We start from the raw sequence: 18,782 nt of genomic DNA, 5'->3' as shown, positions 1-18,782 counted from the left end.
AAGCTGCATGGAGGGTCCTTGTTTGGGTCGATGTTGCGGTTGAAGAGGCTTGGATTTATAACGTCAGCCCATCTGGTGCGTGGCCTCCCTCGAGGACGTTTCCAGACAATCGAGGGATTGAAGTTAGATACGATCCTTTCAGGGGTAGTCGGTGAGAGGCGGAATAAGCGGCCGTACCATCTTAGAGAACGAGCTTCTTCTTGGGTGGAGAGGTTTGCCAGCTTGAAGATCCTCAGGATCTCAGTATTGAGGATCTTGTCATACCGTTTGACGCCTTCAACTTGAGGCAGGTGGGTATTTTGGATGGCATTGACCTTTCTTAACTGTGTCTGTGTTATTGGCCATGTCTCAGACGAGTACAGCATGATGCTTGAGACTGTGGCGTTGTAGATACGGGCTTTTGTAAGGTGACTAATTTGCGGTTTGTGGGAGACTGCTCTCAGAAGCCGTCCGAATACAGAGTTTGCCTTGGCTGATCTGGCTGAGATTTCGGCATTAATTGCGCCATTTGATGATATAATTGATCCGAGATAAGTGAACTGCCTTATCACGTCAACCGCTTGGCCGTTGATCGTAACAGTTAAGGGTGATTCAGATATGATCTATTGTACTGGCAGGTGTGTGTGTAACTGAACCCGTGTAACTGAACCACCGTGTAACTGAACCACCGTGCAACTTAATCCCCGTATAACTGAACCCCATTTAACTAAACCCCTGTGCAACTCAACTCCATTTAACTGAACCCCATGCAACTAAACCCTTGTGTAACTAAACCCCCGCTCAACCCAACCACCGTACAACCGCACCCCCGTGCGACTGAACCATCGTGCAACTGAACCACCGTGCAACTGAATCCTCGTGTAACGGAACCACTGCACCGAAGTAGGTAATTAACCTTTTTGAAACTAAACGATAAACAACTACGAGCGTAGAAAATACCACAAAATAAAAACAACAAAATAAGCAAAGTGGTAAAAAAATTACAGTATGTAGACGGTAAGAGCAGCTGTTTACCCCCCTCCCCCCTCCACAAAAAAAACTTTAAGAAAAATACCTCACGGAAAATAACACCTCACGGAAAATACCCCCTCCCAGAAAATACCTACCCCTGGAAAATCCCCCCCCCCAAAAAAAAGATACCTGTTACGGTTGTGTAGTCTCCAATCACTTTCGGCTCATAAAAAAAAAAACAGAAATCCCAGGGGATTATCAAACAATTTCTACCTCCATCCTCGTGTCGTAATAGTCTTTTCAGGGAAAAAGAAAATAATACTTTAAATCTTTTCTTTTTTTAAGACTTTATAGTTTGACGTGCTATTTGTATGCTGGAGAAAACTTTTCAGCAATTTTTAACAACATACACCCTTTTAAAAATCTGGACACAAATAGTAGTGTTTAATTTAGTTTCATACCTCCTCTAGTTGACCTGAAATGGAAAACTTGATACTATTTGCAAAAAAATCTGTTTTCTTACTTTGATAGCTTGGACACACTTATGCTATTTTAATTTGGTTAAATTTAAGAGCAGAAATGAAAAACTGTTCCTGGGAAGTTGGGAGTTGAAGGGGGATTAGTTGCCCTCAAATCCCTTTCGACCATTAAAAAGGGCATCAGCCCTTTCTATTTCTAATCAAATAAGCTCTTTTTGAAGTTCCCTCGACAACTCCTTCGATAAGAAGTGCCGTGGTCTAAACAACAACAAAAATAATACATTATACCCAAATCGATCTTTACTATTAAAATGTCAAGCCTTCCAATCACTCGACTTTTAAAAAGGGCACAAGGCCTTTCGATTTCCAATCAAATGATCCCTTTTGGAAACGACAGCGCTTTCTATAAATACCTTATTTGCCCCCAGGGCATAAGTTACAACCCTTACCCTAAGGTCTGTTAGGGTGGTTGTCATCCTTTAAGACCGAATTTCCAGAAATTTCAACTACGTTAAACAACATGGCTATCTCAAAGTTTTGGTTGGATGTGTTTAGGAAACTGGTGGGCGTGAGAGGGGCGGTAGTCGCTCTCCAATCACTTTCAACCTTAAAAAATGGCCCTAGCCATTTCAATTTCCAATCAAATGAGCCCTTTTGAAGTTTCTACGACCAAACATTCAATAAAAATCTTACATGCCCTAAGGGCATAACTTACAACCCTTACCCTGAGTGCTGGGCGGGGGATGTCATTCTCAAAGACCAAATTTCCAGAACTTTCTACTACATTGAACAAAATGACTATCTGAAAATTTTGATTGTATGTGTTTGGAGGAATGGTAGGTGTGATAGGGGGGTTAGTTACCCTCCAATAACTTTCGACTATTACAAAGGGCACTAGCCCTCTCAATTTCGAATTGAATGAGCCCCTTTTGAAGTTTTACGACAATTCTATCTGTAAAAACTTTATATGCCCCCAGGGCAGAACTTACAACCTTTTCCCTTGGGGCTCTGGGGGGTTTGTCATCCTATTAGAGGACTAAGTACCATTTTGCTTGCCTCCATAGGAATTACCATGCTATTTGCTTGCCTTATGTTCCCTTGGTACCTTTCCAAGCAACGTTCTAGTGCCCTATTGCCCTTTTTAAAAGTCGAAAGTTATTGGAAGGCTTGACATTTTTATAGTAAAGATCGATTTGGGTATAATGTATTATTTTTGTTGTTGTTGTTGTTTAGACCAGGGCACTTCGTATCGAAGGAGTTGTCGAGGGAACTTCAAAAAGAGCTTATTTGATTGAAAATAGAAAGGGCTGATGCCCTTTTTAATAGTCGAAAGTGATTTGAGGGCAACTAATCCCCCATCAACTCCCAACTTCCCAGGCAAACTCTTCCATTTCTGCTCTTAAAATTTAACCAAATCAAAATAGCGCAAGTATATCCAAGCTATCAAAGAAAGTAAACAGATTTTTTTGTGAATGGTATCAAGTTTTCCATTTCAGGTCAACTAGAGGAGGTATGAAACTAAATTAAACAGTAGGGGAGACTGGGGTTGGTTCGGACACGGGGTGAGTCTGGACAAGAGCCTCTCTTCCTACAACGCCCTCTAAAATTCACCAAAAAAATACCATAGACGTGCCATCTAGTACCTACTTGAGTATGTAGTTTGGTTATCACACGTGCAATCGTTTTTGAAACATTTGAGAAAAACCGAAAAAAGGTTGGTGTAGCGTCTTGTATCTTTCTTTGTTTGTGATTTTATTTGGCCGTTATTACTAGTCATTGAATTTTGCTGACTGTTGCAGCCTTTAACTATGGAATTGCTAAGTTGTTTAAATTTTAGTTTTTGGCGGCATCTATAGTAGTTACAGTGTCAGTGAGGTTTCAGACTTTTTATCGCGGGTGGGGTTGCTTCGGACAACGGTAGTGGGGTGGATTCGGACATTGTCTGAACCCACCCCAGACACTTTTTGTGGTCAGTATTTCCAACTTTTCCTCTTTTTTCACATCGTGTACCTGTTAATATGCATTTTATTACTTGTTACTAAAAACAGTTTCTTTCAGAATGCCTCGATCATACAAAAGGAATCGACAAGACCCTCCCGTCAACCTAGAAAACATGAAGAAAGTAGTTGGGGCTTATCTGAAAAAGGAAGGAACATTGAGACAAATTGCAGAAAACTTCGGCATAAAGAAGTCCACGCTACTGGACTATGTCAGGCGCTCGAGGCCGCAGACAGGAGAAGTGGATAAAAGTGTCAACGAAGAGCCTGGGCCACTGCAGATAAACTTCCCGACGAGACCAAAACATAACAGGCAAGTTTTTGAAAGCGAAAACGAGCTAAAACTAGCCGACTACTTTCGCACTTGTTCGAGAATGAACCATGGACTAACAACAACTGAAGCACGAAAATTTTCTTACTCTCACGCCCGTGCGAATAACATTTCTGTACCAGAAAACTGGTGTTTCAAGGAAGCAGCGTCAAAGGACTGGCTTTTTGCGTTTCTGAAGCGGAAGTCCGACATCTCGGTGAGGAATACAGAAGCCACAAGTCAGGCGAGAGCCTCCGATTTCAACAAAACTGTTGTTCAGACGTTTTTTGACAAGCTTCTTGATGTCTATGGAAGGTTTGGAGCCAAACTGACGGCTGCTCACGTCTGGAAAGTTGAAGAGACGGGTATAGTCACCGTGCTTACACCACCGAAAGTCATAGCACCAACTGGACAAAAAGAGGTAGGTCAGACTGTGTCTGCAGAAAGAGGTCAAACCGTGACTGCTGTATGTTTCGCCAGTGCATCTGAAGCGACTGTTCCACCAGTTTGCATTTTTCCACGAGAAACTTTTATACCTAAAAAGACGAAGGCTCTGCTAGTTGCTTTTGGCTTGCGAACCCTAGTGGTTGGGTCAACGGTGACTTAATCTTGGAGGCTATGTGATACTTCACGAAAATAACCAAGCCAGATGAAGAGACTCCCATCCTACTGCTCATGGACAACCATGATAGCCATCTGGATGTACGTGTGATCGAACACTGTAAGCAAAATCACGTGACACTGTTGACATTCCCACCCCAGTGCTCCCAAAAGCTTCAGCCACTTGACGTAGGAATGCTTTCTCCTTTCAAGGGTGCACTGAAAGAGCGCTTCAATGAATGGCTGCAGTTGCATCCCGGACAGCGCATTTCAATTTATGAAGTAGCCTCACTCAGCAGGGTTCCTTTCCTGGAGAAGTTCAGTACATCCAACATAGTTTCCGCGTTTAGAGAAGCTGGAATCTTTCCATTCAATCGCGATGTATTCCCAGAGGGAGATTTTGCCCCATCCTTTGTGACGGATAGGCCACTAAACCAAACAACCAGTTCGCGGAGCCACTCCTCGCAAGCCAACTCCAAAGCTGGACCATCAAATTCTTTTTTCATAATGTTACCAAAAGAAGTAAGACCTTTTCCCCGAGTGGGGACTGTTACTGTTCCAGGACTTGGGAATCGCAACAGAGAAAGAACTCTGATTCTCGCTGACACCCCTGAGAAAGAAGAGATCGTAGCTAAAAAGAAAAAGAAGGCCAAGCCGACGCCATCTACAAAGAAACGTAAGAACAGCGCGGTCCGCAAGCCTAACGAAGACGATGGAACCGATGAGGTGGAGACTCTTACTGAACCTGTTGTCCCGAGCGACTCCTCAAGTGACGAGTTTTTTCACTTTGGTAACATGGAAGGGGCTCTTGAGCCTTTTGATATTGACAAAGCTCAAACGGATAGCTATGTTCTGGTAAAATTCGAATTGGGCAAATTGAAATAATTGGATATCTTTTACGTTGACCAGATAAAAGGAAAAACTGGAAGCGATCTAGAAGTCTTGTTCCTTCCCAGAAATGAAGCACGGTTAATTTTTCCGGATATTGAGGACAAAGCCTTCGTCTCTTCAAACGACATTGTTCTTTCTCTTCCATCACCAACTGCCACTGGAGGGACTGAACGGACAAAGTGAGGACTCACTTTTCAATGTGATCTCAGCAGCTACAACGTCAGATTGAGCTCCTGTGAGCTTTGGTTCAAATTACTTGATTTTTTTCTTCTACTTTCATTTTACTTGTTTTACTTTTATACATATTCAAATTTTCAGTAAATGGCGTTTTTTTTTTTAATCTGTGAGGTTGCCGAACCCATATTACTGCTGTCCGAAGTAACCCCACACCATGTCCGAACCCGCCCCACACGGTGGGGTAACTTCGGACAATTATTTTTTTTTATTGTTGGATTTTTTGTCTAAAGACGAAAGATAAAAGTCTACCAAAATTCCTGACAAATCTTGGACACAATCTCTTTCTTTTATGATGAAAACAGAAGATGGATACTGATTGGGACAGAAGCTACACCCAACCAAAAAATTTTGTCCGAACCAACCTCACCCTCCCCTACTATTTGTGTCCAGATTTTTAAAAGGGTGTATGTTGTTAAAAATTGCTGAAAAGTTTTCTCCAGCATACAAATAGCACGCCAAACTATAAAGTCTTAAAAAAAGAAAAGATTTAAAGTATTATTTTCTTTTTACCTGAAAAGACTATTACGACACGAGGATGGAAGTAGAAATTGTTTGATAATCCCCAAGGATTTATGTTTTTTTTTTTTTATGAGCCGAAAGTGATTGGAGACTACACAACCGTAACAGGTATCTTTTTTTTTTGGGGGGGGGGGGATTTTCCACGGGTAGGTATATTCTGGGAGGGGGTATTTTCCGTAAGGTGTTATTTTCCGTGAGGTATTTTCCTTCAAGGATTTTTTTGCGGGAGGGGGGGGGTAAACAGCGGCTCTTACCGTCTACATACTGTAATTTTTTTTACCACTTTGATTGTTTTGTTGTTTTTATTTTATGGTATTTTCTACGCTCATAGTTGTTTATCGTTTAGTTTCAAAAAGGTTAATTACCTGCTTCGGTGCAGTGGTTCAGTTACACGAGGGTACAGTTGCACGGTGGTTCAGATGAACGGTGGTTCAGTTGCACGGTGGATCAATTGTACGGGAGTTCAATTACGCGGGGGTTCAGTTGCGTGGGAGATTAGTTACATGGAGTTCAGTTAAATGGAGTTGAGTTGCACAGGGGTTTAGTTAAATTGGGTTCAGTTATACTGTTGTTCAGTTACAAGGTGGTTCAGTTACACGGTGGTTCAGTTACACGGGTTCAGTTACACGCACACCTGCCAGTACAATAGATCGCATCTGAATCACCCTTAACTGTTACGATCAACGGCCAAGTGGTTGACGTGATAAGGCAGTTCACTTATCTCGGATCAATTATATCATCAAATGGCGAAATTAACGCCAAAATCTCAACCAGATCAGACAAGGCAAACTCTGCATTTGGAAAGCTTCTGGGAACAGTCTCCTACAAACCACAAATTAGTCACCTTACAAAAGCCCGTATCTACAACGTCACAGTCTCAAGCATCATGCTGTACTCGTCTGAGACATGGCCAATAACGCAGACACAGTTAAGAAAGGTCGATGCCATCCAAACTACCCACCTCCCTCAAGTTGAAGGAGTCAAACGGTATCACAAGATCCTCAATACTGAGATCCTGAGGATCTTCAAGTTGGCAAACCTCTACACCCAAGAAGAAGCTCGTTCTCTAAGATGGTACGGCCACTTACTCCGCCTCTCACCAACTTCCCCTGCTAGGATCGTATCGGACTTCAATCCCTCGATTGTCTGGAAACGTCCTCAAGGGAGGTCGCGCACCAGATGGGCTGACGTTATAAATCCACACCTCTTCAACCGCAACATCGACCCAAACAAGCAGCCTTGAACAGAGCTACTCGGAGAAGACTGACAGCGCTTTCAACTAGTTCCCTCTACGCTGGCGACCCTGCTGATCAAGAGCGTTAAGTCAAGAGATGGTAACACCCAGAAGTAATGGGTAAGTAATAAAAACTTTATTACTTACTTCTAGTAATTTCATAGAAGTAACTGACATTTCAGGGAGTAGAGAAGAGGTAATAGAAGGGGAAGCCTTAAGGACATTAATTGTCAAAATACTTGGCTATATTTCAGGAACGGCTACGTTTATTAAGTTACAACTTCCAAGGCATGCGGAGGGGAACCTAAAATCAAATCCAAGAACACACTATTCAAACGCTTTGTCAAAGGGGCATACCTACAATATCACAGGAATGGCTTAACGTATTAAGTTGAAATCAAGGGGAAGTTAAGGAGGATTTTGAACTAAACCAAGAGATTTTATGTGTATCCTGGTTGTCAGAAGGGCGTATCTGCCATGTCTCACGAACGGCTGACTGTATAGATTTGGAACTTCCAGGGCACGTTGAGGAAGATAGGAAAGTAATTAAAAAGACACCATGTTCAAACAAATTGTCAAAAGGGAGTACTTTCAGTACTGAAGAACGGTCAAGGTTGCCAAGTCAAAATTTTCATGGAGTGTTGAGAAGTATGATGAAATAAATTCATAAATGATGAAATGAATAAATTCATAAATAAATGCATCCAGGTTGTTGAAAGGGCGTATTTTCAATATCTCAACAGTGGTAGAGTATAAAGTTGAAAGTTTCAGGAAATACTAAGAGGGATGTTCATGAAGTTCAAAAGACCCTGCATGCACCCTGGTCACGAAAATCACTAGTTTACTATATATACGAACATATATAGGAACGAATAGGAGTACTAACTGGATACTTCCAGGGTATGTCGAGGGGAATGTTGAACAAAACCAGACGATACTATGTGCTTTGATGTTGTCAAAACAGTATTTCTGCAGCATTCAAGAACAGTAGGTGCATGAAGTTGAAACTTTCATGGCATGTATAACAAAATCATAATGTACAACAAGGTAGTCAAATGGGGCATTTTTAATATCTTAGGAAAGACTAAGTGTATTATCATAAAAATTTCGGGAGAAGGTAACATAATTCTAAGGACATCGTGAACATCTAAGTCGTCAAAAGGAAGGATCTGTAATACATCAGCAACGGTATCAAATACATGTGTTAAATACATAGGTACTTAGCTTATTACGTAAAATAAGTAGAAACTTTCAGAAACTATTGGGGGGCAGGCTGTTAAATTAAATCACAAGATACTAAGTGCAAAGGGTGAATCTGTAAATACTCAAAAATGGCTAATGGCAATAAGTCAAAACTTTCCCCAGAATGTTAAGTGGGATATTGAACTAAATTGAAACTCTAAATGCACCTAGTTTATCACAGGAATGGCTTAGAATATTAAGCTGAAGATTACAGGGAAAGTTGAGGTGAATGTTGAAGTAAATCAAAAGAAACTATGCTTATCCAGATTGTCAAAAGGTATATCAGCAATATCTCAGGAACAGCTAATGGTATTGGGTTGAAATTTTTAGGGGATAGCGACTTGGACCATAAGACATGGTGAGTATCCAGGATTTGAAAGGGTATATCTACGAATTCCTAGAAACGGCTAAGCATTATAAATCGAAGTTTTAGGGGACGGCTAACGGCATTAGTTACAGAATTCAAGGAATGTTGATGGTGATTTTTAATAAAATGAAAAGGTACTATGTGCATCCAGGTTGTCAAAAGCGCGTACTAGCAATATCCTAAAAAAGGCTACAAGTATCAAGTTGAAATTTTCAGGGAGAGCTACAGGGGTTGTACCAGATTAAAAGACAATGTATGTATCTGGGTTGCTAAAAGAATACATTTGAAATATTTCAATAATGGCTAAAGATATCAAATTGAAACTCCCGCGGATGGTTGACGGTTTAAAAAAAACTAAATTAAAAGACACTTCCACATTGCTTTACAGATATATACACGATATTTTAGGATTGACTAAGGGTACTGAGTTTAAATTTTCAGGAAATGTTTGGTAGTTAAAGTTGAAGTTAAAGCTAAATTACGTTAAAGGACACTATCTGCATCCACAATGTCCAAAGGACGTGTTTACAATCTCCAAGGTTTGGCTAAGGGATACGTTTATAGCTTAAGGGACCCAGTTGCCACTTTATTTGACTGAGGGATCAAATGGATTTGAAATTTTTATGATATGGGGGGGAGGAAATGGACTTATAGAGGGAAAAAAATTTTGTAGAAAAAGTCATTCAGCATATTCTTAGAGCGAAATATTTATTTTTTTAGGCTGATCTGTTTGAAATTTATGACCATGAAGACACCTTCAATTGGAGCTTCAGAACCAAGAGAATATAAATCAGAAGATTTCTTGTTGCATTGATCCGTGAAGGCCTGTTTTTCTTTTTTTCTAAACAATGATGAAGACATATTTTTAATAAATGAAGCAAAAACTAATGTATTTAAAAAAATAAGCAGTTAAACATAATGGAACATGATTAGATTTTTATAATAAAATAGAAGATCAATATTCATCTATACTCAAAGCTGTAACAGGATGGCCTTAGTCCTACAGGAGATCCAAAATTAAACAGATTAACAATCTATTGATTTGAATAATTTCCGCCTGTTCATCCATCCACAATTCCTAGTCCGATTGTTGGTGAAATTTTGACCTAAATTCAAATAGCATGATAGTCTTAATTCTTTACCAAATAGTGGTCTTTACCTATTGTTTGTAAATTCTATATTTATGTGAGGGCTAATTGAGATTTCGACGCTTCAGAATTGAGAATTCCACAGTCCGGTTATTGTTAAATTTTTGACCTGAATTCGAACAGCATGATTGGCTCAATTCTTTACCAATTAGTGGTCTATGTTCCCACTTTCATTTACCTTTTTTTGCCCAAAAAATTAGCAAAAAATTCTTATACCTTGTCCGGCATTGTACTAACAAGGTATAAACTCGGACAAGCTTTCAAGCTTTCCATAGAAATCTAGCCTTCAACTTCTGGCTACCAGTAACTTCCTCGATATATCTGTGCTTGAATAGAAATCATTTGATTTTTCAGAATTTTCTATCATCTAGCTAGGTGTCTTTTTTTTTTTTTTTTTTTTTTAATCCCACCTCCTCTCCTCTCAGTGGCAATAAAAAAAAAAAAACTACTTTTAAAAATGACAAAAATCTAAATGCCACCTACACTCTACATTTTACTAAAATTAGCAGCCAAAGAGTGGTCTTTGCATTATTGCACATCTACTAAAATAATTTTTTAATTTTATTAACAATAAAATAAAATGCTCTCCCGCAGAGAGGACGTCCCAACTCCACAGGAAGTCCCCGCTTGCGGTGGCCATTTACAAAACAGACCAATATTTTCAAATTCCAATTCTGCAAAGAAGCCACTACCAAAAAAAAAATATATAAAAATATCCCAATAAAAAAAAAAAAAAAAAAAAAAAACCCTCTTTTACATTATCATTTCAGCTTATTTTTACAACACACAAAAATAAACACACTAATATTTACGAAAAACAAATAAGCTGAAATGACCATCAAACCCCATTTTTAAACTTCATTTTTTTTCCTTTTTTCCTAATATTCCTTTTTTGGCTGCTAATTAAAAAAAACAATTATCAACAATTTTCTTTAAACTGCCTTACTGGCAACGCTGTTTTCTCATTCACTCACACAAAAAACTATCTCTTACCAATAAAAAACTCAAACTCTCTCCACTACTTACTTTCTCACTCTATTTTTCCACCCGCCATATTTACAAATAATTCATAATTAAAAATTAAAAAAAATACTCTCTCCACTCTTTTCTTATCTTCAATAATTCCATTTTCTTCTCAATTAAACTCCTAAAACCCTCTAAACACACAACATTCTTTCTTTTCCTTCTACTCCACACATAATGACACATATTTCCAATAATATAACACAGAGAATTTTTCTTTTTCACATCCAAATCCGAATTTATGTCAAATTTCACCAGCTTCTTCTTTTCTTCATCACTTTGAACTTCAATTTTGCACTTTTCACTTAAATCAAAAACAAACTGAAAAATTCCCTTATTTTCATTACACTTGATGAACTCGTGGTCTAAACCATCTTCCACTACTTCAAAACAAAAAGAGCATTTTTTATCTTCATTTCTCAGGAAACGTGACACTCTATTTCGGTAAGGCAAAATCATGTGTATGACTTGAAACATAAGCTCTCTCACTTTTAGTTCCATGGGGAAAGAATGTAGATTTCTAAAGGCATTTTCAAAATTTACAAATGGTTCTTTTCTTTTACGTGATATCCGTTATTTTCCTCTTCGGGAGTTAAAATCCTGGTTATTTCAGTTTTTATTTCTCTAGAGGGGGGTATTACTCCTGGTTATTTCAGTTCGGTACTAATCCTGGTTATTTCAGTTTTTATTTTTCTAGAGGGGGGTATTACCGAGAGGGGTATTACTGGGGCCAGATAAAGTATTCTTGATACACAATACATGTTGACGAAAGTTGATCTCTGAAACAAGGAAAGATTTTTCTTTTTCTTTTTCTTTCTTTTTCTTTTCTTTTTCGTTCTTTTTCTTTTACGTGATATCCGTTATTGTCCTCTTCGGGAGTTAAAATTCTGGTTATTTCAGTTTTTATTTCTGTACTACCTTACATGAGTAGCCCTTTCTTTCGCAGTTGCTTTAATATCGGGAAAGAATCTTTCGTGAAAACTGGTACGTTTGTGTCTGAATTTGTTAAACTAGGATTGTTTAGTAGGGGAACCAACCGCTCTCTGGTCATTTGAAAGTGTTCTTGTGGTCCATTTAAAAATTCAAGTGTCATTCTAGCAATCATATTTTGGCACAGTTTTCTAAAATCTAGTACTCCTAGACCTCCCGATTCCTTTGGGCAAAAGAGCAACTTCTTACTCAGCTTTTCTAGCTTACCGCTCCATATAAAACCGCCACATGTAGGTTTCAATTTCCTTTGCTATAGGTTCCGGGAGGGGTATTACTGGGGCCGGATAAAGTATTCTTGATACACAATACATGTTGACGAAAGTTGATCTCTGAAACAAGGAAAGATTTCTGCCTCTATCTTCGCCACATAGCAAACACTGAATCTCGAGTACTTTATTTTCCCATGCGATCTGCCAGCAATTTCCTCTGACTGAAAACTCCACGCCAAGTGTCTTTACTGTAGGACTGACTTCCAGCCAAGTTTCCTTTTCCAAGCTCATAATCCAACTTGCCTTTGCGCTTTTTGTTAACGGGAGGATCTTGCTCTTTTTCTTGTGAGTCCTGACGGCAAAATTTTTCTCGTACCATTCTAGGCCCTGCATTACTGTTTTAATGTCACTCACTCCATCGGCAAAGAAATTCCCATCATCCACAAAAGCCTCAGACTTGAGAACTAAAGTTGGCAGTACTCTGATACCCGTTATTCTGGCTTCTATGTATTTTATCAACGGGTCGAGATAGATCTCAAACAGAAATGAAGAGCTTGGGTCACCTTGCCGGAGGGATATTTCAAGGGGGAATTCGTCAGTGAGGCTTCCGTTTACCACGACTTTTGCCGCTGCCCCACAGTATAGGTTCTTGTAAAAAAACGACAAATTCACCACAAAACGAATACTTCACCGTCATCAGTTCCCATAGGACATCCCGGACTACCGAGTCAAAAGCTTTGATAAAAATCAACGCATATTAAAACCCATTTGAGATCACTTTCCGATAGTTCTTCTCTTCTAAGAAGTAAGTCGCGTAAAATTGCAAGAATATGTTGGACTTTTCGACGCTTTATGCCCCCGTGTTGGGTCTCACCCAGAATATCTCCCATCAGCATTCTGAGTCTGTTCATGAGTACTTTGGAACATAATCGGGTATCACAGGGCAGTAGAGAGACTGGGCCTCCAGTTCTCGGTATGTTGCATGTCTCCCTTTTTTGGCACTAATGTGATGATCGCTAGGGTATCCGGTGTAGCTCCTTCACGTATCATCTCGTTCATTGCTGATAACATGATTTCCGAGATTTCACTAAAAAACACTTTGTAAAAATCGTAGCTTAAACCATCTCTTCCTGGGGCTTTCCCTGTTTTAGTAGCTAGGTGTCTGTTTTGGGGAACGAGCAGTTTTGGTTTAAATGCCAGCAAAGGTAAAAAACATCTCTTTTGGTGTTATATAACTTAATTGTTACCGGTGTTAGTATCTAAGAACTGCTTATACTAAAATACTCACAGAGTAAAGACACAGTATTGGCTGTCTACAAGTTTTCCCAATTGGGGATGTTGGACGTTTCAGCAACACAAAAAGTTTTACAGTTCAGCAACTGATGTTACCATGTTACGATTCTGTCAGTAACTGATGTAACTGATGTTGCGATTGGAAATTGAAAGGGCCTTTCTTAATAGTAAAAAGTGATGGGTGGGAAAAAAGCCCACCCAACAACCAAACAAATCCAAAAACACATATAAAATATTTATACAGAATTTTTTTACAACTAAGTTTAAACGGTTGGAAATTATGTCCTAGAGAATATCACCCCCCCCCCCAGAGTCCTCAGCACAAGGGTTATAAGTTATACCCTGAGGGCATATAAGATTTTTATGGAAAGTATAAACTCTGGAGGGGGCTCATTTGACTGGAAATCAGTTGTTTTAGTTTCCATTTTAATAGTAACAGCGATCGGAGACAGCCACCCCCCCTCCGGTTTATTTTCCACAAATACATCTCATAAAAATTCATTTAGCACATTCTTAGAACACAATATTTTTTTTTTAGGCTGATATTTTTAAAATTTATGACAATTAAGGTTCAAGTTTTTTTTTTCAATGTTCAATTTTTCATTTTAAAATATATGAAAAAAATAGACATAAATAAAGTGTAAAGGACGTAGACACAAGGTCGAATGACAAAAACCCAGTACATTAAGTGTCATTGAAAGGAAAATACCCCATCAATTGGAGCTTCAGAACCAAGAGAAATTGAATCATAAGATTTCTTGTTGTATTTACTCGTGACGGCCTGTTTTTCTTCTTTTCTAAACAATGATGAAGACATATTTTTAACAAATGAAGCAAAAACTAATGTATTTAAAAAAATAAGCAGTTAAAACATAATACAACATGATTAGATTTTTATAATAAATTAGAAGATCAATATTCATCTATATTCAAAGCTGTACAGAATGGGGTCAGGATGGCCTTAGTCCTACAGGAGATCCAAAATTAAAAAGATTAACAATCCATTGATTTGAATAATTTCCCCATCTTCATCCATCTCTAATTCTAAGTCCGATTGTTGATGAAATTTTTAACTAAATTCAAATAGCATGGTAGTCTGAATTTTTTATCAATTAGTGGTCTTTACCCATTGTTGGTGAAATTCTATATTTATCTTAAGGCTACTTGAGATTTAGACATTTCAGAATTGAGAATTCCACAGCCCGGTTATTGTTAAAATTTTGACCTAAATTCAAATAGCATGATATTTCTAATTCTTTACCAATTAGTGGACTATGTTCCCGCTTTCATTTACCTTTTTTTGCCTAAAAAAATAGCAAAACAATGCTTATATCTTATCCAGCATTGTACTAAAAAGATATAAACTCGGACAAGTTTTAAGCTTTCCACAGAAATCTAGCCTACAACTTCTGCCTACCCAGCAACTTCCTCAATATCTCTGTATTCGAATAAAAATCAGTAGATTTTTGAGAATTTTCTATCATCTACCTAGGTGTTTGTTTAGGGGAACGAGTAGTTTTGGTTTAAATGCCAGCAAAGGGGAAAAAATATCTATTTTGGTGTTATATAACTTAATTTTTACCGGTGTTAGTATCTAAGGACTGTTTATACTAAAATACTCACAGAGTAAAGACACAGTATCGGGTATCTACAAGTTTTCCGAATTGGCGATGTTGGACGTTTCAGCAACACAAAAAGTTGTAAGGTTCAGCAACTGATGATACCATGTTTCGATTCTGTCAGTTACTAATGTAACTGATGTTGCAATTGGAAATTGAAAGGGCCTTTTTTAATAGTCAAAAGTGATTAGAGGGCAGAAGGCCCACCCCAATATCAATCAAATACCAAAACACATCTAAACTCCTGAGATAGCAATTTTGTTCAATGTAGAGGAAAGAACTGAAAATTAAGTCTTTGAGGATATCGCGCCCTTCCATCTCCCAGAGCCCTCAGCACAAGGGTTATAAGTTATACCCTGAGGGCATATAAGGTTTTTATGGAAAGTATAAGCTCCGGAGGGGGCTCATTTGACTAGAAATCAGATGTTTCAGTTTCCTTTTTAAGAGTTGAAGTGATCGGGGCACCCCCCCCCCCTACGTTTGGTTTTCCACAAATACATCTGATAAAAATTATAAGATAGCCATTTGTTAAAAAATACTCCAAAGATCATATAATGAGGTCTTTGAGGTGGACAGAAACCCTCACAGTCTAGGGGTATGTGTTGTAAATTATGCCCCAGGGGGATATACGGTTTTTATGGAAGGAGTGGTTGTGTGAACTTAAGAAGAGGCTCATTTGATTCTAAATGAATAGTTCTAGTTTCCTTTTATAAGTCAAACATGATGGAGAGCAACTAGCCCCCTCTTTGACATCCTTTTATCCAAAAAAACACATTCAATTGTAATTGTGAGATAGGCATTTTGTAACCAATAATCCAAAAATCATAAAGCAATGTCTTTAGGGTGCACACATTCTCCTAGTGCCCATGGGCACGGATTGTAAGTTATGCCCAGGGCATATAAGTTTTTTATGGAACAGATAGTTGTATAGGAGTTGAATATATTGGGTTAAATGTTTTTAGATTTTTTGAATCCATTTTTCAGGGCCAATACAAATTTGAGTCCTCTCAGCCCCCCCCCAAGCCTATCCTTCCCCAAAACATATTCGATCGAAACTTTAAGAGGGTTGAAAACAAAATACATTTAAAATGTTTAAATTTTACTTACTTTCATAAATAAAAATTATCAAAACTTTAAAAAATAAATATCAGTATATGTTAATTAAACAGACAATCCACGGTCATTTGTTTTTTTGTTGCTTCTTTTCACGAAAACTAAAAATTTGGTTCTGGTCTAGAGAAGTCATTGGGGATATCAGCCCTACTCACGTTAATTTTTGCTCCGTTTGAATTTGACTTGGCTATTTATTGTAGTTTCTGTTCCCTTTAAGTTTCATTTCTTTATTTATGGTCATTTGTCGTAGTTTTAAGCTTGGAAGTTCATTTGACTTTATTTCCGATGATTCTTGGCTTAATGGAACTCTATGCTTTTCTTTTAGGAATTTATTTTTCATCAAGATTTCTTCTTTAAATAAAGATGACTATCGTTCAAAATTTCTTGTAATAGTCTATAAATTTAGAGAATTTTTCTGGAATAGGTTGTTAGATGTTAATTCAGAGCAGACTTGCAAAGAACACTTCTCGCATGGATCACATAGATACATACAAACATGAATTGGCTACTCTTCCGTATGCCATCTTTGGTGTTTGTTCAAATATCCTGCTTGACGAAAGATTTGGTCACATATGAATTCTTTGATGGGTGTTCAAGGTTGCAGGTTGAGAAAATGTCTTGTCACATACATCACACTTAAACGGTTTTTCCCTTGTATGAGCTCTTTGGTGGCGGTTCAAACTACCCAGTTCAGAAAAGCATTTTTTTTAGAAACATCGCATTTAACCGGTTTCTTACCGGTATGCATTCTTTTATGTGTTTTCAAAGTATCGTTGCGAGAAAAGGTCTTGTCACATATATCAGATTTAAACGGTTTTTCACCGGTATGCGTTCTTTGATGTGTGTTTAAATGTTGTGCGAGAGAAAATGTCTTGTCACAAACATCGCATTTAAACGGTTTCTTATGAGTATGCATTCTTTTATGCGCGTTCAAAGTATCGTTGTGAGAAAAGGTCTTGTCACATATATCACATTTCAACAGTTTCTCACCAGTATGCGTCCTCTGACGTATTTTCAAATGTTGTGCGAGAGAAAAAGTCTTGTTACATTCATTACATTTAAACGGTTTCTCACCCGTATGCATTCTTTGATGTGTTTTCAAATTCGCAGGATGAGAAAAGGTCCTGTCACATACATCACATTTAAACGGTTTCTCACCGGTAAGGTCTTTTCACAAACATCGCATTTAAACGGTTTCTCACCGGTATGCGTTCTTTGATGTCTTTTCAAAGTATTACAAAGATGTCTTTTTAAAGGTGGGACTATATGAGTACCGAAAATTATCTATGCAAAAGAAATCTTACTGAACAAAAAGGGGCAGTTACCTTTTGACGAATGCAAACGGGTTTAAAAGGGGGTTATTACCTTGAATGAACAAAATTTGGATGTAAGAGTTTGACGTTATTAGCTGATTTTATAAGTCAAAATCACAAAAAAGGGTAAAAAGCATACAGACAAGAAAAACTTTGTTTTACTCTCATCAATAGCCTTTAGGCACGCTGAGGACGGACTAAAAAAAATTAATTGAAGAAAAACATGAGGGCAATTGATAGAACGAGTATTGCAATTGGCAATTGATAGAAAGAGTACGCTTATTTAGGGTAAATTATTTGACAGTTTATAGATTATGCAATATGTTAATTGTTTACACAGGATTTGTCTTTGGGAAAGAAAGAAATGTTTCAACCCAGTTGTGTTCCAAAAGAGTTAGGGTGTCAATGTTAAACTTTAGTGAATGCTGAAGGGCATTTTTACTAAATCAAAGGTCACTATGCGCAAATGGCTTATACAAAAAGGTATATCTGTAATACTTTAGAAACAGACAAGGGTTTAACTTGAAACTTTCAGACCCCTTACTGGAACTACTTCAACAACGGCTGCGACCATTCATTAATTTGACTTTAACTATTTACGACTGTGACCATATCTAATTGCGATTAAAACATATTAGTTAATTAAAAAATTAGTTAAAACATATTGAAACATAGACTGGTTTTTCTGTAGACTTTTAAAACATATTGAAAAATTTATTTTTTATTTTTTTTTTATTGGGTTTCGATTTTTTGCTTTATTCCATTTTTTTTTTTTAACTCTTTACACTTTTAAATTTTAGGAGACTTATCACCACACGTGTCTGGAATGCACTTACAGGGAAATATGTCACTAGATGTTTCAAAAAATCCATCTACCAGTGGTTTCTCAAATGCATGTGCATCGGTATCCTGAAGGAAAAGGCTTAGAAAATCAGAAAACCGGCTTGAAAAATTGCCTGCAAGGTAAAAAGTATAGAAAGTTGGAAAGATATCAAAGAACTAACAAAGAGAGAAAAACATATAAATGTAAGGCATGTGACAAGATATTTACTCGAATGCAGCATTTGAACATGCACCAAAGTGTGCATACTGGTGAAAAGCTGTTTAAGTATGATGTGCGTGACAAAACTTTTTCTCTTAAACAAAATTTAGACATACATCAAAGAACGCACATCGGTGAGAATTTACTTTTATGCAATGTATGTGACAATATCTTTTTTCGCTCCAATAATTTGAACATACATCAA

General features: G+C 37.8%; 1 protein-coding gene across 1 annotated transcript in view; it reads left to right on the top strand.

Annotated features, from left to right (window-relative positions):
* Positions 1 to 18,572, top strand: part of LOC148947490 (uncharacterized) — a 154,336-nt gene extending 135,764 nt beyond the window's left edge. The window contains exon 3 of the mRNA XM_089095736.1: positions 18,336 to 18,572. Within this exon, the coding sequence (XP_088951862.1) occupies positions 18,336 to 18,448 (113 nt within the window). The 3' untranslated portion in view covers positions 18,449 to 18,572. The remainder of the gene's footprint in view (positions 1 to 18,335) is intronic.
* Positions 18,573 to 18,782: the final 210 nt, after the last annotated feature.

The sequence above is a fragment of the Artemia sp. Qi Xiang Cuo genome, chromosome 10 (genome assembly GCF_049724085.1).
Source record: "Artemia sp. Qi Xiang Cuo chromosome 10, ASM4972408v1, whole genome shotgun sequence".
Taxonomy (NCBI): domain Eukaryota; kingdom Metazoa; phylum Arthropoda; class Branchiopoda; order Anostraca; family Artemiidae; genus Artemia; species Artemia sp. Qi Xiang Cuo.
This window is presented reverse-complemented; position numbering and strand designations above follow the sequence as displayed.